Genomic DNA, 25,356 nt, shown 5'->3' with positions numbered 1-25,356 from the left:
AACAAGCTATAATAAATAATCAAATGACACAGCCACACTAGTAACTTTTCAGACTTTCATTAGGTTAAATGAAAGAAGTGCACAGAACGAAACATGCAGGGAGTACAGCTGCAGCAACCAACAGTAGAATCCTCTTTGTCACCTGTGTTCATTTGGAAATGCAGAGTTGGTTCGTGACTCAGAAAAAGCATGGCCAGAATGATCTACTCATCTGTTCTTTTTATAGTCAGTTCTCTCACTGCTGTCATGAGACACAGAGCAGTTGCCTTCACATGACAAGATAATCAAATATCCTCCCAGAGCTAAGAACATAGCTCCTTCTGGATGCAGTTTACAATGACAGGGAAGGTATTTGATCTCCTCCTTGCCTTCACAAGCCTTCAAATATGTCACTGCAAAATACTGCCATACTGTCTTATCAGATTTACTACATGAATAAGGTTGTACAAATCCAAGTTTATGCTGATTCTAAGCTAAGAAGCCCTAACTAGCTACTGAAAGCACAAAGGGGATTTATATGATAGTCTTTGTTGATACTTCAGAAATATTCATGAAGAAATTGGTGTAATGCTTTGGTGTAAAGATGTAAATAGCTACTCCTCTGTACATCCCCTTCATTTCATGGGGGTCCTTTGTTGCACACAGACATTAATCTCTCACTGAAATAAATCAAAATAGAGGTAAATCCCCCAAATTCCTGTAACTGAAGCTGCTATTCATAACTGAAGTATAACTGTTTAAGTACTTAAGTACAACCTTTGATTTTTTTAATTTTTTTTTTTAATTAAAGCTGTCACAAAACTATTTTCAAACAATACGAACAACATCTCCAAGTATCCAGCAAACAGATGCCTCACTTACTAGATCAGTTTTTCTACCTACTAGCTCATTTTAATACCCCCATTCCAAATTGCTGTTGAAAATTTCCTCTCCTGCAGAACAGAAGAGATCATGGATGCCATCCCCACAACAATTTCTTTACAGTTGGTTGTGTGATTCACTGCATTTAAATGTTTATTCCTATTATTTGTTTCATAGCAATGCCTAGAAATTTCATGATATTAATGCCGCTGCCCTAACACAGAAGAATATGTCCTGTTATTGTATTTTAAAAAAAAAAATCAAGCATTTTTTAAATTCAGTAAATCACTTTTACTGAAAACTGGGTGGCAGCAATCACCAATTAAAGAGTACAGCAGGAGGGAAAACACTGATGTAGTGGAGGGTTGTTAGGGTAGTATGGTAAGGTTGAGGTTAGACTTGATCTTGAAGACTTTTCCAACCTGAGCAATTCTATGATTCTACTTATACACACATGAAAATGCAGAACGAGAAGGGAGTAAAAAAAGCCAATCTATGAAATTGCTCAGGAAGTCAGTAAAAAATTTACAGTGCAAGGTATTTAGGCAAGGAAACATATCGTACACAGTGGCCTCCTTGGAAGGAAGCAAACAGCAGAAGTAGCTTTTTTTTTTTTTTCTTTTCTGTAGCTACATCTGTCTGTACTGTCAAGAGTTCTGCACTTTTCTAAAGGACAAGGCCATCATGAGTTTACCATATGCCCATAGTATAGCTGGCATACTTTTCACATGCACTAAAAATTTCAACTTGTGATTGGCCAGTTAGGCCATTGGATGCCACTGTTGCTCAAATGGCATCCAGTTTACCTCCACAGCATGCACCCCATCCCAAAGGACAGGGTCCTCAAAACAGCACACAAATGGCTAGGCATCAGGGTAACAGTGTGAAAAAAGCCCTGGATGAGTCAGACACTGAAAAACAAACCTGGAATAGGGCTAACAGCTAACACCTGGCTAACAGCTTCCAGGAACGGCAGGTGCTGGTCAACAAAGCACAAGTGGGAGAACACAAAAAGCAAGCAACAGAGTGATTCAGCACTGCAGTGATATCACAGGGGGAGAAATCAAGCTAGGAAAACTACAGAAACTGACTCTAAGAAGAAAAAGAAGTGAAGGTCAGTGTCTTCTTTACTTCATTTTAAAAAGCTTTGCTAGGAAGAAGAGTTTATCTCTGTGCTTGAGTGCACAGAAAAAAGCCTTCATATTAATTACAGCCAGTATGTAAACACCTGCACTGTCACGCTGACCTTCTGCAACCCAGTGCTGATGCACCCTCACGTCCCCAGCCTCCATCAGTTCAGGTCCCAGTGCTCCACTGTTATTTGCAGAATCTGAGCGAAACATAATAGGCAGACAATGTATGCCTGAACAGCCATTAAAATCACATGATGTCTTTCAGATATACCATCCATTAGTCCTCAGCTGAAAAAGAGCACTTGACTGCTATTGAGGTGAGCCTGAGATGCATTTTACCAGAGAGGTACTCCTGAATTTGCTTGGAAAAAAAAAAAAAAGGCATTTACCAGCACGCAGTCAGAACCAGCTTCATCCTGCCATTTTGCCTTTTGCAGGTAGCTAAAGGGACATCCATAGAGGCACATGCATGCACAGGTTGTTTCTCACACTCACTCTTCTTATCTTCCTTTTTTCAGATACTTTTCATTTTCAGCCCTGTGAAACCTGTGAAAGGTGCTGCAAATGCTACCTGCTACTAACATGCATTACACACATGTTCAGACAAACAATATTTCAAGAGGGACTTCCTGCTCAATCTGCTTCAAAGCACCTGTTCCACTGCATACAGGCAAATTCATTTTCCATGGTACTTTTTGCAGATAAACACAGAATTTATTTTAGAAAGAGATACACTCAACATTTGTACCTATCTCGAAAGGTATCATGTTGTTTTTTTAAGAGGTTTGCTCATTCTTGCATCCAGTTTAATTAAGATTACAAATTTCAGCAGGTTTTCACCTTCTGCCCTGAAATTTAAACAGAGAAAACCCACAAAAAACAAGACTGTAGGCAGAGACAGCCATATAGGAATGAGATAGGAAGGAGGCAGACAGCTAATGATTTACTGCTTCTTTGGTCTAAAAACGTTACCAGAAAACAATTGCATGCAGAGTATTTCATGTACTGATCAAGACTAACAAACACATAAAGAGATACAGCTATAAGTCTCATTACAGTGGAAAGATGTATCAATCAGCAGTGTGAGATTAGATGAGATTACCTGGACTGGGACTAGAAATGCACATGATCTACTCCATAGGCGAAAGAGGTTCACTTTTCACACAGAGACTACTGTGTGCCATCAAAAGCTGGTTTCAAACAAACAAAGAGCCTAAACAGTTCTACTGAGCAAAAAGCTATACTTCTTTCATTGTACTTTATTTACAGGCCGCTGGGCTGTGCATCGCTTTGATCTAAGGAACAGCATCTCCCAAAACAGATTCCACCTGTGTTTTTCCAGGCAGTTAAAGAAATTATCTGATTGCCACACATCTGGATTTGACATATCCAATTAGCCCTTTGTAAGAACTCAGGCCAATCAGGTCCTGTTCATTGATGACTATAATTATCTTAATTGTTTGATGGGATTCTTATTCCTACAGAACCATGTGTTCTGAATCAGTGCCTACAGATGTGAGTGACACCTTTTCTATTAAGATCGTATCTCCTGGCATGAATTGCTTACACATGGCTGGGAATAAAAATTAGGAGGAGAATTATATTTAAACCATTCACTGATGTGCGGAAATTACTGACACTACCAACAGAGAGACATCCCAGCTGTCTTTCCGTATCATCTCTATTATACAATTGAAAATGTAAGAGCTGACATCTAGCTAAAGGAGAAATCAGCCAGTGAGAATAAGGATAAAACGCAGGAGAAGAAGGGAAACTGAAAGCAAATAAAAACAACTCCAAATGAAAAAGTGAGTTACTAAAACACCACAGAAAAGGAAATTAGTACTTCCATATTGAAATAAATCTTGGAAAAAAGTGTGGAACAGGGTCAGGCTGGACTGGGCTTTGAGCACCTGATCGAGCTGTAGGTGGACTTCCTTGGTTTTTAAGGGTCCTCTCCAATTCAAACAATTCTATAATTCTATGAAATCAGGAGTAAAATCTGAATGTGGAAAAATGGGGCAGGACCATCTTTTCAGCTGTAAAATAAAGATAACATCCACGCAACTGAGAGCGTTTAAAGTACACGTTTAAAGGTGTGGAAAATCTGTCATGCCTTCATTAAGTTGCTCTTCCTTCTATGCATTCACAACTCTAAAGAAGCATTTTTAAGAAATCAGCAAATATGTGCCATCCCATAAGATTTTCAGTGCTGGCACACAATAGACATTTGGGACATAACATTCAAGATTCAGAAGTCAAGACATGCAGCTAATCCCTATTTGTAGATAGAGAGCCACATCACAGAAGAATGAAACGTTCTGAAACATAAATTTAATCTTTCAAGAAAAAGAGACAATTCATAATGTATTGAGTAGGAGCACTGTAAAAAAAGAGCATGCACACACACATGAAGTGAAGACACAAAAGAAGCTTCAACATCAGATCAGATACAATGCATGCTGGTATGGAAGAGGAGAAGCTCCACTTTAAGTTCCAGGTTCACAGTACATTGCGACTGAATCACCTTTTCCCCTGTGTACAAAAACCTGCAAACCGCTGACAGCACATACAGCCTGAGTCTACTCTGGGAGGCTCTCACAACCATCAGTAAAAAATCTATGCTGTCAGACTTGGCAGTATGGGGAAATAGGGGTCAAATTTCTCTTCTGACTACCAGCAGCTATTTCCTACTGCCTGAGTTTTGGAATGCTCTGCAAGGAATGTGCACCACCTTCCCACACAGGTCAGATCCATTCTTCTTACATGCTCATTTATTTTTCCTTCCCATGCGCAGCAGCTGCTTCAATTGCAAGGACTATATTTCATTTAACACTTCCAAAAAAGTTTTAGTAAATGCATTTCTAAAAATACAGTGAATGGGGATACTGGAAACTTATTTAAATACTGAGAAGCTATTATTTAATACAAACTTCTCACTGGAAAGATGTAAACATCTACAAATAAGGAAATTGGGTAAACTGTTATCATTTCTTAGATCCCTTATTGTCACCACCCACATCAACAGATGCTAAGCATAGAGTTACACTAAGAATACACTAACATAGGGATACACAAAGCATAAAACAAGCATAGAGAAGGAGTTTTCTGGGTCCAGAATAATGAGGAGCAGTCTGCAGATGACAGCAAGGTGGGAGGAAGTGTTGATCTGCCTGGGGGTCGGAAGGCCCTACAGAGGGACATGGACAAGGTGGGGGTCAGCCTCTTCTCTCGGATGACAGCGATGGGACAAGAGGGAATGGCTGCAAGTTGAGCCAGGGGGAAGGTCAGGTTGGATATTAGGAAAAATTTCTTCTCCAGAAGAGTGCTTCTTGTGTGCTAAGGGACATGGTTTAGTGGAGAAATATTGGTGGTAGGTGGATGGTTGGACTGGGTGATTTTGGAGGTCTTTCCCAACCTTGGTGACTTGGTAATTCTATGATTCTATATGTGGTTGTAGCCAGAGCTATGGCAAATTTTTACAGGAAGATCAACAAATAAGGGAAAACTCTCCACAACAGGAATATCTCTTTGGGGTAGGAAACTGGAAGAAGGGGAAAAGAGGACTCTGCAAATAGAATCAAGAGAGCTTCAATAGGCAAAGGGACCATCTTCCTCAAAAATATTATAAACTTTGTTCAATTATCATACAAAAGTATGATAAGCTCCAGACACTCACTCTTCTGCACATGAACCCAATTCACCATAATTACTTTTAATTTGCCTTGCATGTTCAAGAGGCAAGGTCTCAAAAGTTAGGTTGGATAGGTGGGTGTACATATCCGCATATCCACAAATGTATAAGGAGGGGAAAAGTTTTCACATCACTGTCATAGTCCTTCCTGACATTTAATTAAGAAGTACTTGTATCCAAGCTTGATAAAAGACAGAACCAACTCGATTTACTCTTTCATTTCAAATATGCTCCAACAACTCTCTTCATCCTTCTCAAATAAAATTTATCCCTAGAAACTTGGCAATGTCTTGGGACATAAGCTTTGCAAGTGCAGATTCAGGAGTAAACATCTCAGATATAACAAAGGCACCAATTCTCACATCTGCAATGAATGCAATCAACAAGAAAAAACAGAGTAGGAAGGACTTTTATGAATTTCCATTTAATAAAGAACGCAAACGTAATTCTTATGTAACTATACATAACACTTGGTGCTCACGCCTAGAACAATCAGTCTAGAGGAGATAAACACTACTACCAAAACCAGCTCAGACTTGACAATTTCTTCTCCAAAATTCCCAACAAGCAGAAAACAAAGCTTCTTGCTGTAGACTACCTTCTATTCCACTGCTGCATGCTACAGCATGCTATTTCTAAATCTCTTCCCTGAAACAAACTAAAATATTATTCCCACAAGAGTATCTTATTTTCCCTCTCAGTAGAAGATCCCAAATTTGCCAAGTAATTTCCTGTAACAAAACTAAATGAAACCACAGATTCCTGCTCCACAGAAGAAAAATAAGCTTTTTCAGGACAAGCTGTACAGGATGTCCAGACTTACATATTCATCATGCTGGACAGTGATTATTTAACTACTGATAAGTTCTCTGCACTTCAGTCTCTTGAGTTCATATCGAGGATTAGGAAACAAAGACTGTACTTCAGCTGACTACTGCCAGATTTCACTGCTGATGGTTCATTCCGGTCAGCATCTCTAAGTAAAATTAATTTTTAAAAGCAATTTTTGAAATATTTAAAGTAGATATTATTAAGTGTTCACAAACACACATAGTCCAAAGATTTCAGTCAAAAAGGAATGCAAATAAAGGGCATTCCATCGCAGTGGCTGAGATGTTATTACTGGTCAACAGGAAGATGTTTAGGGGAATTCCTTAACTTCTTCCTTTCTTCTAAAGAGGTTTTCTAAGCGGTAGAAAAAGAGAAATGTTTTTCTTATTGTTATAACAGAATTTATTTTGGAATGTTGCATGATTTTCTTCCATTATAATGAGACAATACTGATTAATCATGCACACCTTCAAGGTCATACACATTCGAGAGACATAACCATTGACATTTTATCTCTCATTACTGCTAATGAATATAAAAAACATACTACTAGAGATCGAAAACCTTTGTATTAATTTCTCATTCATAATTCCTGTTTCAGATGAGCCTAGGCTAGGCTAGTTTATTAAAAAAAAAAAAAAAAAAAAAAGGCTTTCCATTCCACTTGTTCATACCTACATCCTTTTTTTGCTGTCTAACCTAACAGCCAGAGCTGGAGTCCACCTTTCTGTCTCCCACAAAGCCCCTGCTGAAATTCACAGTAATCCTGTGTGTGCACTCTGCAGGTTTGGGTCCTACAAAGCTTCACAGTGCTCAAAGTACCTCTTGGCATCACAGAAACTTATCCACCTGATTAACCTACCCAATCCACACAATGCTCCCTTCAAAACCAATTCAGAAACCAGAGCCATGCAAATTGCCTAAATCAACTGTGAACTGTGAATTCTAAACAACAGCCATTCCATTTTCCACAAGGGCACTATAAAAAGTGAGAGAACTGTTTTTCTGTGTGCTGATTTTATGTAATGTCACATGGTTTACATCCCCAGTGAATGCCCAAGACATCACGTGAGTCAACAGAGGCATCAAGTGGCAGTGCTTTGTAAAAGTTTGGTCTGCGAAGCAGTAGCAGTCAAAGACATGCTTCCAGTCCTTCTGGAAAACACGTGGAGGAAAAAAAGCTAGAGGAGCATTGTTATCTGCAAAAGACAGCACTGCTACTTAGAAGCAAGAGCTGGACTGTCACAAAGATAGTGCACAACCTTGCTTTCACACAAAGAGCAACAACTGAGGAGCACAACTGCCAAACAGCTGCTAATTCTTAACTATCACTAAAATGTCATTACGTCCTGTTTCCAAGACCATGTAATACAGACAGCACCTTCCTCACAAATCTCCTTTCTCAGAACTCATTGTTTTGGAAGAAAATCCTCTTCAACTGAAATTCAGAGAAACGGATCTGGCTGAAAAGACAACTCCAAACCGAATTTATTCAGGGTTTTAGGAGGGAAGAAGAGAAAGGACTTCTAAATTCCACCAGCTTTACTGTAACGTCCACTGCAACAACAGTATCAGGCCCACAGCAGAGTATCATTAAATCCCACCTTCTCTACTGTTCCCTGTCTTTAATGCTGAGAATTCTGTGCAGCAATGGAACCCTAGCTGTGTCAGCCTCTTCCTGTTTGAAATAAAAAGCGAGCAACTACAGAAAGATCTAACTATGACCTCCACTAAAAACTGCTGTATGTTTAACATTGTCTTTCTTGACTTTTCCATCACAAAGTACTACCATGTTCTATATATTGCAAATTAAAAAGGGATTTCTTGCCTTCCATCCACCCTACCTCAGGAACAGGAATTAGAAACTATTTAAATAGCACACCCCACAGGAATTTCCTACAGTAATATTTACCTTTGCATATGTATGTAATACTCTCCCATTTCTGGTCCAGTGTGCATTCTGAAAAATTCCTCTCTCCATTGAAATAATACCCTTCTTTGCACTTATAGAACACTCTGCTCAGCAGAGTGGTAGAATTGTCCCAGATTATTTCTGTGTGTGGAATCAGCAAAGGTTTGCCACAATCTATTTCTGGAACAGAAAAAAAACACATGATAACAAAGCCTGAAAATGAAAACAAGCAAGGCATGTCAAAGAGTTTAAGCAAGAGATGTGAATCATCCCAGCAAATAATATTTCCCTTTTTTTTTTTTTTTTTTATCTCCTAGTGATTTCTAGTAGTCAGGTTAGATTTCTAGAACCTGGAATTTCATGACTGAGGAGTTTCTAGAAGAACGAAACATTTATTCTTCAAGATGAATCATAACATAGAACAGCATCCTGTTTAGAAATGGAGAACAAAAGTCTCTACACAAATTTTTAGGAACTAAGAAACTCTTTAGAACTTAAACACTTTAGAAACTTTAGAAACTCTTATCCACCACACGTTATTTATTTCTCATCATAACCACCACTAGCAACAACAAAGTGAAGAATGACACATGGTCCAAAAAGTAATAGCAATAACAAAGTTACATCCTCTGCCAGTGGACTTGAACTGTGTAGAAAGGAGAAGCTGCCCTGGTCAAGTAGGAACTATTTCTTGGGGAGAAAATCAATGAATTATACAGACTTCTATAGAGGTAACTGGAAATATATGGTAGTGAACTTGAAAATTAATTTATCTACTCGACTGCTTTCAGGAGTTTCATAATTAAAATAGGGAGCTGTAAGAACAAAGAGACAATACCAAATCAATGGAGTACTATTATTTGGGGTTAAAATTCCCTTTCTAACTGATGAACATTAACCCTCACTTTTGCATTTTCTTTTTGAGACACAAACAGTGGAAGAATTAAAGATCTTACCTACACTATAGCTTAAATCAGAAAACAAGTGCTTTTAAATTGTTTAATCTTATGTGATTCTAAAATTCTACTCATAAAGAAGTAAGAAATGAGAATTGTGGAGGAGAAGTTCATCGTATGAATTGCAGTGTGAAATACATTCACCACAATACAACACAACCTACCTTCTAATATGCCAACATGTATGAGTGTATGCATCTGTTACAAAACATCTGGAAGATTTAGAATAGCTAATTTGCATGCAAAGAATGTTTAACTTACATAAGAGCAGTATGTGATGTGGGGCAAAAAGTACCACTCCGTAACTACAGCTATCTGCACACAGCCATCCAGTAATGAGATTGAAAAGCAGAGATGCAGAATTACACACATGTGTAAGATGGAATACCTTCTGCTAAGGTTGGTAACCCTGGACAAGAATATTAAGAAAGATTTTAATAGTAGGGAGACTATGTTTGACTGCAATGAAGAGAAGACCTGGCTTTGCTGGATTGAGCTGATGGGACATTAATTGTGTTGTAAATGAGTGAGTAAAAGTGTGCCAGTTGACTGTACTTACCCACATTTCAGGGGGGGGTAACACACATTTTTTAATGTACTGTATGTTTCCTTTTAACAAGGAACTTGGTAGACTACACTCTTCAAATCATAACAACAAAATCATTTATGATTCAGATCAAATAACAACTGCAAGATTAAGCAATCACAGTTAGCAACTGAAAGGTGTCTGAACATGGGAATTCTAAGGGGAGGCTAACAGCTAGTGATGGTTCAAATTCTGAGTAGGGGCTTCAACTGTGGGCTAGATTATACGCTAGCAGCAATTTTGGGTGAATTATCATCTCATGGAGATCCCAAAGTCTAACATGCAAAAAATACTGAGAAGGTATCTTTTCTCATTAAAAAGGTAATTTTTAAAAATTTATTGCAACTTCATTAGCAACACAGATAAAAGAAACTGCTTAAAATATGGCTCTTGTTCTGCGATTGCACTTCATCTCCCAGAAAACTGTGTAAACCACATTCCCACATGAAGCTGTCTCTGATGACTGCATGGCTGCTTTATAGTGATGTCTGAAACAATATCTATTCTTATTAATCTGGAGGCAGATTTGATTTACCTTTGCACACCAAATCAGCACCATCCCACCGTCCTTTGGCATTGCACACTGCAGTCTGATTGCCACTTGCAATAAAGTAACCATGAACACAACTGTAAGTAACTTCACTTCCATACGTGGTCCCGCTTAGAGATGCCTGACGTGCATTTAAGATAGAAGGTGGAACTCCACAATCCACACCTATTGATAGAAAGAAAGAGGAAGATTAACTGTTAGTCAACAGCAGAAGTCAGGATGTCTGCACTCCATTTATCAATTTGTTTCATCACTATCAACTAACTCTCTTCTCCTGCAGTTATCCAGCTCTCCCTCAGTTCCCCACTGACATCCTCCTGAAATGACTTCTTCCAAATAAAGTGAGTTATGTCTGCCTCTCTCTCATCTGGCCAGAACCAATGGCCAGTTTAATCATCACATGAAATAAACTCCTAAATTACCACAGGAATGAAGATAAAAGGCAAACTTGTTGATTTTGCTGAATGAGAAGACATTACATCTGGCCAGGAGAAATTCTTCAGTAAGCAATGATGAAAACCCATCGAGGAAATTACTAGAGCTTAATAATTATTTAAAGGTGCTTTTACAGATATATAACTAAAAATCATAATAAAAAAAAAGAGAGAATCATGTCGAATTCAGAAAAGGAGAAATCTTGCTTGAAATTCAGGAAAAGACCTCGCAGTGCAAAGGGGAAATACTTCTTCTTTTCAACTCATGGGCTCTTTCTGGGGGCTTTATGTGTTCTATTTCAGTTAACTATTGGAGGTGTGCTCAGAAACTTCAGCCTGATCTCCTGCTTGACTGCAGAAATTCAAAACATCATGTGACAAAAACGCCATTGAAAAGTACTGCTGAAAAAAAACATCAATGATTCAGAAAAGCTGCACTCCATAAGGTTTCTTTCAGAAAGTTTCTCTGACATCAAGTACTTCCTTTTCATTTTTTAATTCACTGTTCTTATTTCAGGGGAAAAAAAACCAAAATATTACTTAAATTCCTTTATTTTCGATGTTCATGTATGTTATTACTCAGGAATAACTGCTACTAATAATCTAGACAATTGTATGCAGCAGCATTTCAACAAGATGGGTGATTACAGTACCAAATTGAGCTCTTAAAGAAGCTCAGGGAAAACTTCACATTTGAGAGATCAGAAAGTGCTCGCTAACACAAAAGCACCCAGCATCATGAAGGCTATCTGGAGATAACAGGTGGTATGAAGTCTCTTTTGCAACCTTCAGACAAAGTCTCGAAAGCTATCTTGGGTCTTTGCTCATGAGGTCACTGTTATTTTTTCCAATTCCATGGCCTTTCCCACTACAGCAAAGCAGAGGTTTCCTAGACAGACAGGAACATAAAAACACACTGCAGCACTTCTAGAAGTGTAAAGACCAGTACTGAAGATGTCATTATAAAAACAAGAAGTAATCTAATTTTATTATATTATTACTAAAAAATAAGGCTGCTCTTGCAAAAAAAAAAACTTTATAAAGAATCCTGAGAGAAATAGGAATTCATTGTTCATGCTATATGTGGCATACTGATTTTGAACTGGATACAAATTCACAAACACCAAAACAGCTAGAATAACCTGTCCTCTTTTTCTCTTTTAAGTCTACTGTATTTCACCAACATACTTCACCATTCATTTAAATCCTTAGCAGAGAATTCAAGAAACATAAAACTACAAAAACTCACTCCACCTTTACAGCTCAGTGTGGCAGGCTCCCAAGCTTTGTCCACAGTGCAGTACGAGGACTTTCCCTCATTGCTGTAAAACCCTTCTTTACATTCGTAGTGAACCGTGCTTCCTGGTACCAGGCTGTAGTTCCCCACAATGTAGCCGTGCTTCATTTCAGGAGGAGAGTCACATCTAATTTCTGCAAAAGATTGGGACAGAAGCTTTCACAGCACAAAAAACACAGCACATAACTAAAACAAAGTAGAGCACTCCAGCTGGGTAAACTGGGCAAACCAGGCTGAGAGTTTCACCAATGGTTCCTGCAACAGGGAAAGGGGAGCCGAGTTACCAACAAGGCAGCTCCTTCTACCTCTAATAGTGCTAGCCCTTTGCATCTATTAAATCTACCCCAGGGAAGAAAGGAGGAGGAACAGTTTCAAATTGAAAGGTTGTTTCCTTTTTTCCCCCTCCCAGCAATATAAGCAGAGCAGTTCAATCAGGAAGGTGGCATAGTGTGCAACAGATGGGTAAATAATTGCTTTATTATTCCTCTCTCCAGGCTTGTTTTACTCACTTGACCTTTCCCACCAGCCATTTATCCCCTCTTCCCTTCTCTGCAAGCAGTGTGATCACACTGGCAAATGGTCATGCCATATTTCTTCCCTATTTAGAAACTAACTACATCATCTTTATGGCACTACTACAGCTTCTATGGTGCTGCACACCTAATCTGCTGCTGAGAGTCTGTAGCAATCACGTCCCATGCTGACACTAACATCTAGGCATCGCAGGAATAAGTTGAACCCAAGGGGAAAGAACATCACTCAGCAGATCGAGCCCATGGAGAGGGCTTCCGCCTGCTGACTGAGAAGCACAGGTCACAGCAGGTGCTACTACATCACAAAAGGTCTGATTTTATCTGCTTACACAAACAGCATCCAAAGGCTCTCACCTTTACACAAAGCACTGCTTGCATTTGGGTGAAAAGAATGCTCTCCATTTTCTAATTTATAACCATCATTGCAGTAACATTCATAGCTTCCTTCAGTATTGACGCACCTTGCGTTGTAACCACACAGCCCAGGCTCCTCACATTCATCTATATCTAAAAATTCAGAGAAAAAATATATGCACTTCATAACAGATTCTTCTTTTTTAATGAATCACCATAGGACTCAAGCTTAAAACAAACACATCCTTCCCTGGAAGGTTCTACATATCTTCTGTTGGCTCTTCTGGGAAACAAAAGACCTTACCATGCCTGGCACCCAAGCATCTGGAAGGAGACTCAGAATTCCATGGTTAGCTGAACTTTAAGTTGATTTCTGATCTATTTCACCTGACAAATAGTTTCTGATGCATTTCTTGTTATAGCAATCCCACAGAAATCCCATTTCAGCAGATACCTTAGTAACAAGTTTACACGCGCAATAAGTAACCGAATAACATCCACATTAAACAAAAATATGACATTTCAGTGGGAAAGATAAGCATCATATTTTCTTACATATATATATTCTTTTCTGGGGAGCTCATTGCTTGAGTGTAATTTTGCAGCAACAATTTATAATAACAGAGTAAAAAAATGAAAAATTGAACTAATTTATAGCTATTAGAGTTTATGTGTCAAAGAAGTGCATGACACAGCAGAAAGTGCTCTGATACAGCTTCAGGAAGTAAGCTCTATGCGGATAAGAAAGACTTTTGCAATAAAATTCCTGTGATGCCTACCTGTACAGTTGGTGCCATCGTTGGGAATAAATGTCTTGTTGTTGTTAGAGGCCCGGAATCCATCCAGGCAAACGCAGTAAAAACTTCCGTATGTGTTGTGACACAGCGTGTGATTTCCACAGATCTTGCTGGCTCCTATCTGGCACTCGTCTTTATCTAAAAGCAAGTTTACAAACATTAGAGAGATTAGAAATTAGAATATCCTCCACACTTCCTTCCTGCAGTGGAGACCAGAGGTGAAGGACCTCCCTCAAACCAGTGGTAAGCTTATACCCACTCAGACACAGGATTTGACATCACCCTCTGATACACATATTGATTTGTTCTTTGAGATTGTACCACAAGGGTGTTATCAACCATAGTTATAAAAAACATGGCACATTTCTCATAGGAAACACTGACACTTAATAAATCTGTGTCTGTTTGCACACTGTCATTAAGAATAGGCTTTTGGCTTACAAAACTTAATTTTAATTACCCACTATCCTGAGATAACCAGAAAAAAGTCAGTGAAGAATGCTGATTGTATTGTACAGTCTAGCTCTCAGTTCAAGAATACATGTTGAAAGGAATGCTAAAGTCAAACTGAATGCTTTTTTTGGGGGAGGGGGGGGGAGGGGTTCTGGAGATCTGATAAAAAATACAAAGTAAACCACTCCAAAAATGACAAAGGTGTTACCACATTTTGAGGAATTCAGTAAGATTATCCAAAAAGGGCGTTTTAGGGCTGTCAATAGTTTCTTGTCATTTTACTGACACAGCCTACCTTGGCAGTGGGTTCTTCCATTGCCCACAAATCCATAGTTACAGATACAGGTACTTTTTCCTTCAATTTGGTGACACGTAGCATGAGTGTGGCAGGTTGCGCAGACATCTGAAACTGACCAGAAAAGAAAAAAATTACTTTAAAAACAAAAGTAACAGCTATAAAACTGGTCTGCAATGGGTAACTAGAACAGGGTCTTAACTGTAAATAAAATCCATCCAGATCTGGAACAGAATAAAATCCCATGTCCTCCTAATTCATTTTCAAACTTGAAGGAAAACCATAGAAAAAAAAAGGATTAAACAGCTAAACAGTTTTTTTCACCTACCTCTTCCTGGACAGCAAACCTGCTGTATTTCCATGGCAGCCATGCTGCCTACTCATTTTGTTTCTGTTATTTACTCACAGAATCACAGAACAGAATTACAGAATATTAGGGTTGGAAAAGACCACTGAGAACACCAAGCCCAACCACCAGCCCACCCCACCATGCCTACTAGCCACGTTCCTCAGCGTGCCTGGGCTCTGTCAGCCTGGTGGTATCGTACTCCATCAATACGTACACAGCACAAAAGGCATTCACAAAAATGCCTTTTTATGAATGCTTCTGTGTTGACTGCACACAACCTAACGTAGTGTAATTTGGTAGGGATATATAAACTAAAATAACATACAAAATTAGTTACTTGCATTCATGCTTTTGGGGCATTTTGTGCCTCTCTCTCTCCTTCTTGCCAGTTTGTCTCTCTGCCTGCAGGCACACACCGGCTTTCCGAGCAACCAGTCCCAGAACGGACGGCTGAAAGCAGAGCCTGGCCACGCTCGCAGGCGCTGCGTGCTTCTTGGGAGCAGCGCGCAGCGTAACGCCGTCGCAGCAGTGCCAACTTCTCACCTTCCTACAGCGGGCAGGGCTGATAGGGACGCTGTAGTACTTACAAAATGCAGATTTTACCGCACGCGTTACAAAATTCTGTATTTCTACACGGTTTCCAAATACATGTCGCAAGGCAGAAGGCAGCTGACGACGCCAGCTAGCCCCTGTGCCCCAATCTCTGGTGGGTTCACCGGCGGTTTCCTCTCACGGTGCACGGAACTCGCAGGGAGCATCAGGCCTCCCACCCCAACCCCACCGCTTTCATGCACGTTTTTGTGCAAAATCCTTTCAGCACCGATTACAAAACCGAACTTAGAAGCCGCCACGGTACGAGCTCTCTGAGGCCGCCTCTATCTTCCGATCAGAGACGGGAGCACCCTCCTCAGACTGACGCGCTCCCACCGCCGCTGCCCACCAGCCGTACACCCCCACCCCTCAGCAGCCCCCCGCTCTCTCTGGAGCCGGCCGCACTCACCCTCCTGCCCCGCGCCCGGCGGCAGCGCGAGCAGCAGCAGCTGCAGCAGCGCCAGCGGCGGCCTCAGGGCCCGGCCGCTCCCCGCACTCATGTCCCCGCCGCCTCCGCGCCCCTCGCTGCCGCGCGGCCCCGGCGCCTCCGCATCCCCCCGCGGCGCGGAGGGAGAGAGCGGCTGCCCCCGGCCGAGAACGCCGCGCTGCGCCTAGCGCCTGCCCCCGACCCTTATCGCTTGCCCCTGGCCAGGCCCCTTGTCGTCCCTCCAACGAAGAGCCCTTGCCCGCAAAACCCTCTTCCTCCCCCCTCGTCCCCGCTTTCCCTGGCACAACCCCTTCCTTCCCCAGGACACCGCCTCTGCCCCAGCCCGGCGGGTGGCAGCGCTGATAAGGGCTGCCGCGCTCTGCAGCGGCCGGCTTTCAGCGAAGGGGGGGGCACGCAGAGGAGAAGATTGTTTATGATTACTGGGAAATGGGGAAGCACGGCGGGAAGGTCGTCCCTCACGCGACATGCATCCTGCTGGCACTCCGTGCCTGCTGGGGGACCTCTCGCCCCTGCTGTAAGCTGGACTCGGAGATGGCAACAGGATATGGAGAGTCTTGTGTCCCGTAGCACCTAGGGCTGCTAGAAGGGCATCTTAAGCACTACAGATTCATGTGAATTATGCGTCTGTGCTTGGAACGGAGGAAATCTTTTGCCTTGTTGGTCTTCCCTGGGGTACAGCCATGTCCCCAAGCACTGTTTTTAATCAACACCAACAGACCGAGAGCACTTGCAGCCTGGAAGGCCAATGGTATCCTGAGTTCCATCAACAGATGGCAGAAGGGAGAGTGAAGGAATTGTTCCTTTCTTCTCTGCTCTCACGACGTCCCAGCTGCAGCACTGTGTCCAGCACTGGGGCCCCCAGCACCAGGAAGATGGCAGAGTGGATTCAGAGCAGGGCCATAAGCACAGGGCTGAAGCACCTCTCTATGAACACAAGCTGGAGGAACTGGGCTTGTTTAGCTTGGAGAAGAGAAAGTTGCAGGGAGACCTCAATGCAGCCTTCTAGTACTTAAAGGGAGCTTATAAACAAGAGGAAAAATAACTTTTTACATGGGTAAATAGTGACAGGACAAGAGAGAACAGTTTTAAACTGAAAAAGGAGAGATTTAGATTAGATGTTAGGGAGGAAATTCTACTCAGTGAGGATGGTGAAACATGCTGCCCAGAGAAGATGTGGGTGCCTCATCCCTAAAGGTGCTCAAGGCTGGGTTGGATGGAGCTCTGAGCAGCCTGATCTGCTGGATGGTGGTCCTGCCCATTGTAGGGCTTGGAACTGCATGGGCTTTGAGGTTCCCTCCAACCCAACCCATTCTGTGATTCTATAACATATTGAAAATGATTGCAGAGGGCATTGTTTTCCCTCCCTTAGTAGCCCAGCAAGATACAAATCAACTATGCATTGCAGTTTCTACTGTGCCTTCCATAGAGAGTAGTGTGAATGATTCCTTATAGTTACAAACATTTTACATGAGAAACAGGAAAATATTTTTGGCTGCAAGTATGAACAAATATATCATTATATTTTAAAGAGAACAAGTTAGAAAACAAAAGAGAATTACAAGTAAATGTGTATTGATTGAGGAAAACACAGAACCTAGACTGGAATTAAACTCCTTGTGTGCTTATTAGTTGTTATTTAAGACATACTTCAATGCAGAATAATCAAAGTATACACAGGGCTATTTAAAATCACATCTCTATTGTTCACATATCTAAATTGAAAGCACAGTCATAGAAAATAAGAGCCTAAAGGATGCTGAGAGGTCATCTAATCCATTTTTCTGCTCTAATACAAGCTCAGCTGTAAATAAATGGTTCCTGACATAGACTGATGGTTAACATGACAACGGTGTAGGATTCACAGCATTTACAAGCAGTCTGTTCCAGTACTTTGCTTTCCTGGTAATCTAAAATGGTAACCCACTCAATTTGTAATGGTAATCTGCTCAACTTTTAAATTAAAGATGCCAAGATGCTAAGCCTTTGTCCTGCTCACAGCAGCTTTTGTGATCTAGATCCAGATGTGAAACAGATAATGAAATGCCACATAACATATCTGTTCTGTGGTCACCTGCTGAAGTCCTGAGTTACTCATTTAGAAGGATGAAGATCTAGGAGGATCAAGTAGCTGTCCAAACAGCTTAGGCACATTCAGCTTATTCCATACAAAAATCTGTCTGTTGAATATATGGAAAAACATATTTAAAAAATTCTGTTCTAACAGCATAAGTTTTTTAATCTTTTCATTGTCAAATTCAAAGGACCCAGTTTGTAATAATGTTTCCTCTGTACCTGACAGCATTACATACACTACCTAGCAGGAAACTGTACCAGTATTTGCCTCCATTTCTCCTGTTGTGATGGGAAAACAGTTGTGATGGTCAAAGTAATTGAATTCATCCAGAGACACCTGGAAGTTTCCAGTGCAGTTCTTCCTTGCAGCTGTCTAAATGGAGATAATTGAAAACCCAAAAGGCAAGCAGGATTAAACATCTCAGTCGTCTGTGTTTGTTCTGTCTCCTTAGAAGACATAGAATGTCACTATGCCATTTAAATCCCATTCATTTTGTAAGGATGTTTGGCAGAGATTGCACTACTTATTCTGACATACAAAGACAAAATATTTTATACTAATGGCTCTTTTGTCAAACAGATTTGTAAAAGCACAGCAAACATCTTCAGCCAGACTGAGTAACGTAACTCATCCTTGCTAACAGATCACTCAGCTAGCTATTCATAATTCAGTGGCATTCTCTAGCAGCTTGCTATCCAGCCCTTCTCTCCAGCTGGCAACAAGGAGTGACTGTAACTTGACAGCAGGTCAAGTTTTCTGCTTCTTTTTGCCTCTCCAGCTTATTTAAAAATGAGTCAGATTAATAACTGTTTTCTAGTTATCCACTTTATTTCCAGAACAAGAAATAGCAATTGCTGAAACAGAAACAACTGGAAAATTGGCCGGTCCTCTTCAGCATCTCATGAAAACACTTCAGTAAATATTGCAGAGAGGAAAAACATTCTGCTGTAATGCTTCTTGCTACAGAGGAAATAGTTAAACTCCAGTTGTTTCCAGCATATCTGTGTGTGCTCTCAGGTGCCATTTAAGGCCATTATCTATGCCACTGCCTCAATTCCTGACAAACAGAGTCAAGATTTTTAAAAAAATAAATGAAATCTTTGCAAAGGAATTAGAGATATCCGCATTTGGTCAAACCTTATTAACCTTAAATATTGAATGCTTCTGTAGCACTTCCCTGGAAGTTAGGCCTTGGATGAGGCAGACCTCAGCATACTCATCTCACAGCACAAACATGCTAGGTGATAAAGCCTGCTGACAGTTGCTGCTAATCAGAAAGGCAGTTCTACAGAGCAAAAGGGCTGCTATCTGTGGCTTTAGCACCGGAGTCAGAGCCCAAACTGAGCTTTACACAAGCTCACTGTGACCTCAGATAAGATAACCTCTTTCTGCCTCTCTTGGCTTCTCTCTCCTCCCTCAGCTGTGAAACTGGGATAATATTCCAACAGAGATGTTTTCAGACTTAATACTATAAAAGCAGGTCTGTGATGATGGCATGTAAACTGTCTGACAGACCCTTTGATGTCACCACAGCCTGCCCCAATTTTTAAATTATGGGGACAGATAGAAAGACTTCAGCCCAGTCAGTTTATGGGTCAGCACTTTCATGTTGGTGGATCTTAGGATATCATATAAGAAGGCTACTGACTTGCCACTGCTCCTAGCTCATCTGTGCTGTTGCATGTACCTTATGTCATTACTTTGATAGGATAAGAGGTGGTGGCCTCAAATTGTGTCAGGGAAGGCTCAGGCTGGATATTAGGAAAATATTCTTCCTGAAAGTGTGGTCAAGTATTGGAAAAGCCTGTAGAGGGTAATGGTGGGATGTTCAAGAAACTTGTAGGTGTGGCACTGATGGGCATGGTTAGTAGGCATGGTGGAGGGTGGGTTGAGGTTGTATGAGATGATCTTAGATGTCTTTTCCAACCTTAATGATTCTATGAAGGCTATGCTGACTGAAGGTTCAGTAGTTAACTAACCCTTAAGGAGCGGTGGAGAGTCAGAAAGTGTAAGTAAGAAACAGTACCATACAAAATAGCAGTTACTTCACACATTATTTTAAAGAAAATTTAAAACAACAATCGGTGTTTCATAGAATTGTAGTGTTGTGATTTAACTTCAGACAGATACACAGATAGCTTTTCCTTTCTAATCCTAGCATACTTGCTGATGTCACAAAAGAAAGAACTGGGCAATGATCTGAATTCTTCCTTCTTTGCCAGGCTCCCAAAGCTCATCGACAGCAGTGTTGGCTTTATTATGGCAGCTGCACAAAACTTAGTATCTTCTAGTTAAGAGAGAAATTAATGGTAACTTCTTTTACAGGTATCGGAGGAAAACCAAATCCCATCCACTGTCAGTACTATCCTTAACATTAGCTTTACTACATTTAAAGACAATCAGTCTAAAAGTGCCGTAGTAATTAGATGAGAAGTATGATAACATCTTAAATTTACCTCAGAAAATAAAAAATCCCGTATGCGGGTCATATGAGAATGAAAAACAAATATCGACTAAAGCCTGTATGTAAAACAAGTTCTATATTTTGTCACTTGGTCGTTTGACTGAACTAACACTTTGTAGGGGGAAAGAAATAGGGAGGAACCTAATGATAAAACCTTTCATTGTAAATACCTTGACCTTTGATCTCAGAGTTGTTTCATAAGCAATTCAGCTTTCACATGCTATTTATCCAGCTAAAATAAACCTTTATTATCCCAACTTGAAACCGTCTCATATTTGCTGTATTTTTAGACTACAGTAATACAAAGCCGATAGGATGAATTGGACCCTTAGGTTCATAACATTATGCATTCATTTCTGGTATACAAAGAGAGAGTGCTTCTGTATGGTTATAACAGCATGATCTCTGCTCTTGGGTCTTTGACATCTCACTCTCACTCCCTGACGCTCCGTAACCTCTCCACCTCCTCATTGAGCTGGTAAATCTATGGTCTCGAAGACTGTCAGTAGGGAAACTGATCTCCAGAGTGAGGAGGGACAGTACTTCTGCGCCGTCCTGCACAAGCTACCACACCTGCTGCAGTAGTCTGTGGGTGCTGTGCACATGCTGCCTTCTCCTCACTGCATCTGGTGGGCAGTGATGCATTGGGACCCTCCCATCAGCTTTTCCTAAGGCAAGGGGCGTGGATGCAGTTCCACTGCATTGGCAATTCCCACGCCACATCAGCCGCTCTCACAAGAACTGTTGGGCTGCTCTGTTGGCTTGGGGTTCCCCTGGTAATGAACCGACCGAAGCGTCCCTGTAGCTTGCAATCAGTCGCTGCCGTTCTGGCTGGGGTGGCTCTGAAGCAGCTAACCTCGGCAGTCAAGGGTTACGTCAAGTGTTATATTGTGTTATCTTGCATTCCGATACCATATTTAGGAAATTGACTTTCCTCCTCAGATCACTGCTGCTGTTTTCTCGTTGGGCCTCTCTCGCATCTCCCTACCCTTCCCCCCTTCACCCCTTTCCCCTTTCCCGGGATGTGGATCTGTGGGTCCCCCTTCCCCATTAGTCATGGAAAAGGGCTGGACTGGCCTGTAAACCGTTGACACCCCTTTGTCCCCGTCCCTTTTTTTCCAGGCCGTTGGGCCTGTGGGCATGCTGTCCCCCTTCACGGACACAGGTAGAACTAAAGGTAACTCCACAACAACCGTCTGGGAAGGAGCTGGGAAGAAGACGACCCCGTGGTCTCAGCTCCTAACACTGCCTACCGCAGGACAAGCAGAGAAGAGAGAAGCCAACATGTGGGGAGTATGTTAAAGGTGTATTTTTTTTGAAAGATGGAATCACAACCGTCACGCGGGGATGGGACATGGGTGTTTCCGCGCTGTCTTTGGGAGTTTGGGTTGTGGGGGTGTCTTCTCTGATGTTGGACCCGGGAGCGGCTTTGTGCCCGGGCTGGTCCACTGAAAGATGAAGGTGGTATGCGTGGACTCTCTTGAAGGTTGATTTCCTCTGCCACTTGGGACCACAGCCATCACCTGGGGATGGGACACGGCTGCATCAGCGCCGTCTTCGGGACTGGCTGTGGGGCCGTCTTCTCTGGTGGTTTGCCCGGGAGCGGCTTCGTGCCCGGGCTGGTCCGCGCTGCCTGGACCGGCTCCCACGGCCTCGTCGGGGCCGGCTGCGGGAAGTTGAAGCGCGACGCCCCACTGGGGATCGGCTTCGAGTGCAGGCCCGCCCTCGTTGCCTGGATTGTTGTCTCCTGCGTGCAGGCAGCGGGGAAGCCCTCGAGGACCTTGATGGTGTTGGTCTGGCCGAGGTGCGGGTGCTGCTCTGAGCACCTCGGGGTGTTGCACGGCTCCCACCACGTTGTCTTTGGGGCCGTCTCTGGGAGCCCGAGGCCCGGCCTCGCAACGGGGAGCGGCTTCTTGTGCGGCCAGTTTCCCGCTGCCTGGGACGATTTGTGGCCACAGGTGCGCGGGAGGTTCTGGAGGACCGCGTGGTCCCCCGTCTGGTGGGGCTCTGGGAGCAGGTCTCAGCGCCTGCAGCTGGTGCCCCTCTTCTCCCGCCACGTCCTCGGCGCTGCTGAGATGTGTCCCGCTCCTCAGATGGATGTGAGCGGGTTGTCTGCTCGGTCTCCGGCACTGTGGGCTGGGCACTGAGCTCAGGCAGCTGGGAGTTGCAGGATGAGCTGGATGCTGCCTGCGTAGCAGGACCAGAGCTGATGTCTTCAGGTCCTGTGAAGACAGGGGAAGGCACCGGTACCTCCTGGCTGGAAGTGCTGGGGCTGGCAAACTCGGAGTTGGTGCGGGAGGCTGTAAGGGGAGACAGGAAGCTCAGCAGGATGAACATGCAGCCCCAGGGCAGAGAGACTGTGGCAAGGCCACTCTGAGCACTCGCTGCCAGGCCTTGCCCGGCCCCAGTCCCGCAGCACGCGGCTCTGTGCCTCTTACCGGTGCCCACACCAGCGCAGGTGTCGCACTCCCAGCCACTTCTGTCAATGGCCCAGAAGGAGCAGCTCCAGTGCGTGCCTTGTGAGCCACAGGAGTTGCAGATGAACAGCTGCCAGAACCTGGGGAAGCAAACGGATTGTGGGTGTGAGGACAAAGCGCGCCAAGGCAGGGAGCAGCCGGCATGGCTCTGGTGCTCTGTCTTGCTCCAAGGACACCTCCAAGCCTGTGGTGAGGCTGAGATCCCACGCAGAGCCCCAGAGGACTGTGGAGGTCACTCACCCCTTTTCCTGTGCCGTCTCCCTGCCTCTTAGGTAAAGGCACTTTGCGGCATCGCAGCGGCTGTGCCTTTCTCGCAGCAGCTGGTATGCTGCATCGTCCCACCAGGATGGTCGTCTGCCAGAGGAGAGGGGGAATCTGATGAGTCCCGGGTGCCCCAGGCATGAGGCAGATTCAGGGCATCTCTGCTCATGCCCGTTGAGCTCATTCCCAGCTTCTCCATGAAGCTGAGACCAGTGCTCGCAGGATGGCCTGCCAGGGCTAGGGGCAGTTCCTGGGCAGGCACAGCACCTGTGCCCGAGTGTCTGCGTAGCCGGGCAGAAGGACACCAACCTGACTGGGATTTGGATCCCCAGCGTGCTCATTTGGGAGCGGAATCGTGTTTTTCCTCCGCAGACGGGGCAGAAGAAGCGCATGGTGGCAGCGTGCAGGGCATGTTTCTGTAGGAGAAGCACAAGCGTGAGCGTGAGCGGGGCTGGCTGCTGCTGAGCACCGGCCGTGCCCACAGGGTGAAGAGAGGACTCCTACCCTGATGCAGCCCCGGTGGAACCAGGCCTGTTTGCACACCGGGCACACCATGGTGTGGTAGGACGTGCTGTCCCCCACGGGCTCCAGGCAGATGACGCAGATGGTGTTCTGCGATGGAGCTGCCTCCGCTGCCTGCCGAGGGCGATGCTCCCAGCAGAAGGACCTGGACAGGAGGACAGAAGGGATGGGCATGGTGAGAAGTGCTGTGAGGAGGGCAGAGGACCAGGAAAGAGCGCCAGGCCCGGGCTCTGGCTCTGGCAGGAGGCTGGAAGGTGTCGCTGCGGGTTCCTCCCTGGAGCAACAGGGAGGGACGGCAGCTTGGCTGCTGCTGACAGCCCCTACCTGTGCCGCCCAAAGTACTGCGTGACGCATTCCCCGTCCTCGGCGCAGGGCAGATGGAAGCTGCGCTCGCAGCCTGTCTCCGCGCAGCTGATGGCAGCTCCCCTCTTGCCACAGACAAAGCAGTGCTGGAAAGAGCAGAGCAGCCCCTGTTAGCGGTGGGCTCGGGGGCTCCACGGCCAGCCCCACTTCTCCGGGCAGGGCGCAGAGCTGCCTGGCAGACAAGGCTCGTCTGCTGTGTGCGAGCCTCTGCCGGCACCAAGCTCCCCATTCCGTTCAGGTCCTCACCTTCTGGCTTGCCACCTGGATTGTGTGCTGGATGGCGCCAATGGGGAAGCCAAAAATTCCCCCCACTGGGCATCTCCATTCTAAAAGGCCATTGGCAAAGAACTGTAGGAGAGAAAAGAGCGGGATCTCGTGAGGCCGGAAAGGAAGGGAGCATCCCTGGCAGGAGCCCTAGCCCTTGCGGGAACTCACCAAGCAGAATTCGTGGGCACAGAGCCCACCGCTGACAAACATCTGCCCACAGATGTCCGGGTTCACCTGTGCCCGGCGGCACAGCACGCACACTGGAGAGGAAGGAGAGAGCAACCGTGAGCAGCGGTGAGCACCTGGCAGGGCCGGGAGTTCCTGGGGGCCGTCCCCAGGGCCTGCTCCGTGCCTGCCGTGCCGGCTGAGGGGCAGGGCTGGAGGGGGTGAAGGGAAAGGGGGCATTGCAGGCCCAGCAGCTCCAGCGGGCAGCCAGAGTGCAAGCTGGGGCTCTCACCTGGCTCCCCAGAGTTGGGGGCCTCCTCTTTTCCTTCAGGCATGTTCGGCATCGACGGCAAGAAACGAGAGAGTCAAGAAAGTCCCTGCTCTCTCCGCGCCTCACCAGGCCGCAATGAGCAGGGCCCCAGCCCGGCAGCCTTTGCTCTGCTCCCGGCCCCGCGGGTCACAATGGCCACCACTGTGACATCACGGTCACCGCCTCACGGAGCTGAGGGCGTGGCAGGGCGGTGGCTCCTATGGGCAGTGTGGGGTGAGGGGCCCGGTGCTGCCATCAGCAGGGAACAAGGATGGCCTCCCTCAGGCCTTTTGCACCGCGCCCGCGCTGGGACGTCGCAGCACAGAGTCTAATAAAGGTCTGCGGGTCAACAGCACGGCCAGCGTTTCTAGTGTGTGTG

At 44.2% G+C, this 25,356-nt stretch overlaps 2 protein-coding genes across 7 annotated transcripts in view; both read right to left on the bottom strand.

The window, feature by feature from the left end:
• The window catches only part of SUSD1 (sushi domain containing 1), a 38,610-nt gene extending 22,219 nt beyond the window's left edge, over window positions 1-16,391 (bottom strand). The window contains exons 1-7 of one of the 3 annotated variants that reach the window (XR_016461620.1): window positions 16,036-16,391; window positions 14,687-14,800; window positions 13,921-14,076; window positions 13,142-13,294; window positions 12,212-12,388; window positions 10,509-10,688; window positions 8,432-8,611 (exon numbers count right to left, since the gene is read on the bottom strand). Coding sequence is in view for 2 of the 3 variants with exons in the window: in XM_031608332.2 (XP_031464192.1) it covers window positions 8,432-8,611; window positions 10,509-10,688; window positions 12,212-12,388; window positions 13,142-13,294; window positions 13,921-14,076; window positions 14,687-14,800; window positions 16,036-16,126 (1,051 nt within the window). In the remaining variant the exon portion in view is untranslated. The other 2 variants (XM_031608332.2, XM_090131318.1) reach the window with 2 other exon arrangements.
• A 5,031-nt stretch (window positions 16,392-21,422) lies between these two features.
• Window positions 21,423-25,184, bottom strand: LOC149912861 (uncharacterized). Of its 4 annotated transcripts, XM_090131445.1 has the most exons (8): window positions 24,960-25,184; window positions 24,671-24,762; window positions 24,482-24,583; window positions 24,197-24,321; window positions 23,855-24,017; window positions 23,660-23,766; window positions 23,330-23,443; window positions 21,423-23,169 (listed from the first exon to the last, which is right to left on the bottom strand). In XM_090131445.1, exons 1-8 carry the CDS (start codon window positions 25,009-25,011, stop codon window positions 22,158-22,160), a joined length of 1,767 nt encoding a protein of 588 aa, XP_089987571.1. In that variant the 5' UTR covers window positions 25,012-25,184; the 3' UTR covers window positions 21,423-22,157. The 4 variants fall into 4 exon arrangements, with proteins under 4 accessions (XP_089987571.1, XP_089987570.1, XP_089987569.1 ...); XM_090131444.1 differs by having other exon boundaries at window positions 24,671-25,040; XM_090131443.1 differs by having other exon boundaries at window positions 21,424-23,169; window positions 23,330-23,766.
• Window positions 25,185-25,356: the final 172 nt, after the last annotated feature.

Source organism: Phasianus colchicus, chromosome Z (assembly GCF_987193195.1).
Source record: "Phasianus colchicus chromosome Z, bPhaCol1.hap1.1, whole genome shotgun sequence".
Classification (NCBI taxonomy): domain Eukaryota; kingdom Metazoa; phylum Chordata; class Aves; order Galliformes; family Phasianidae; genus Phasianus; species Phasianus colchicus.
The sequence above is the reverse complement of the archived record's forward strand: the minus strand, read 5'-3'. Positions and strand labels throughout refer to the sequence as shown.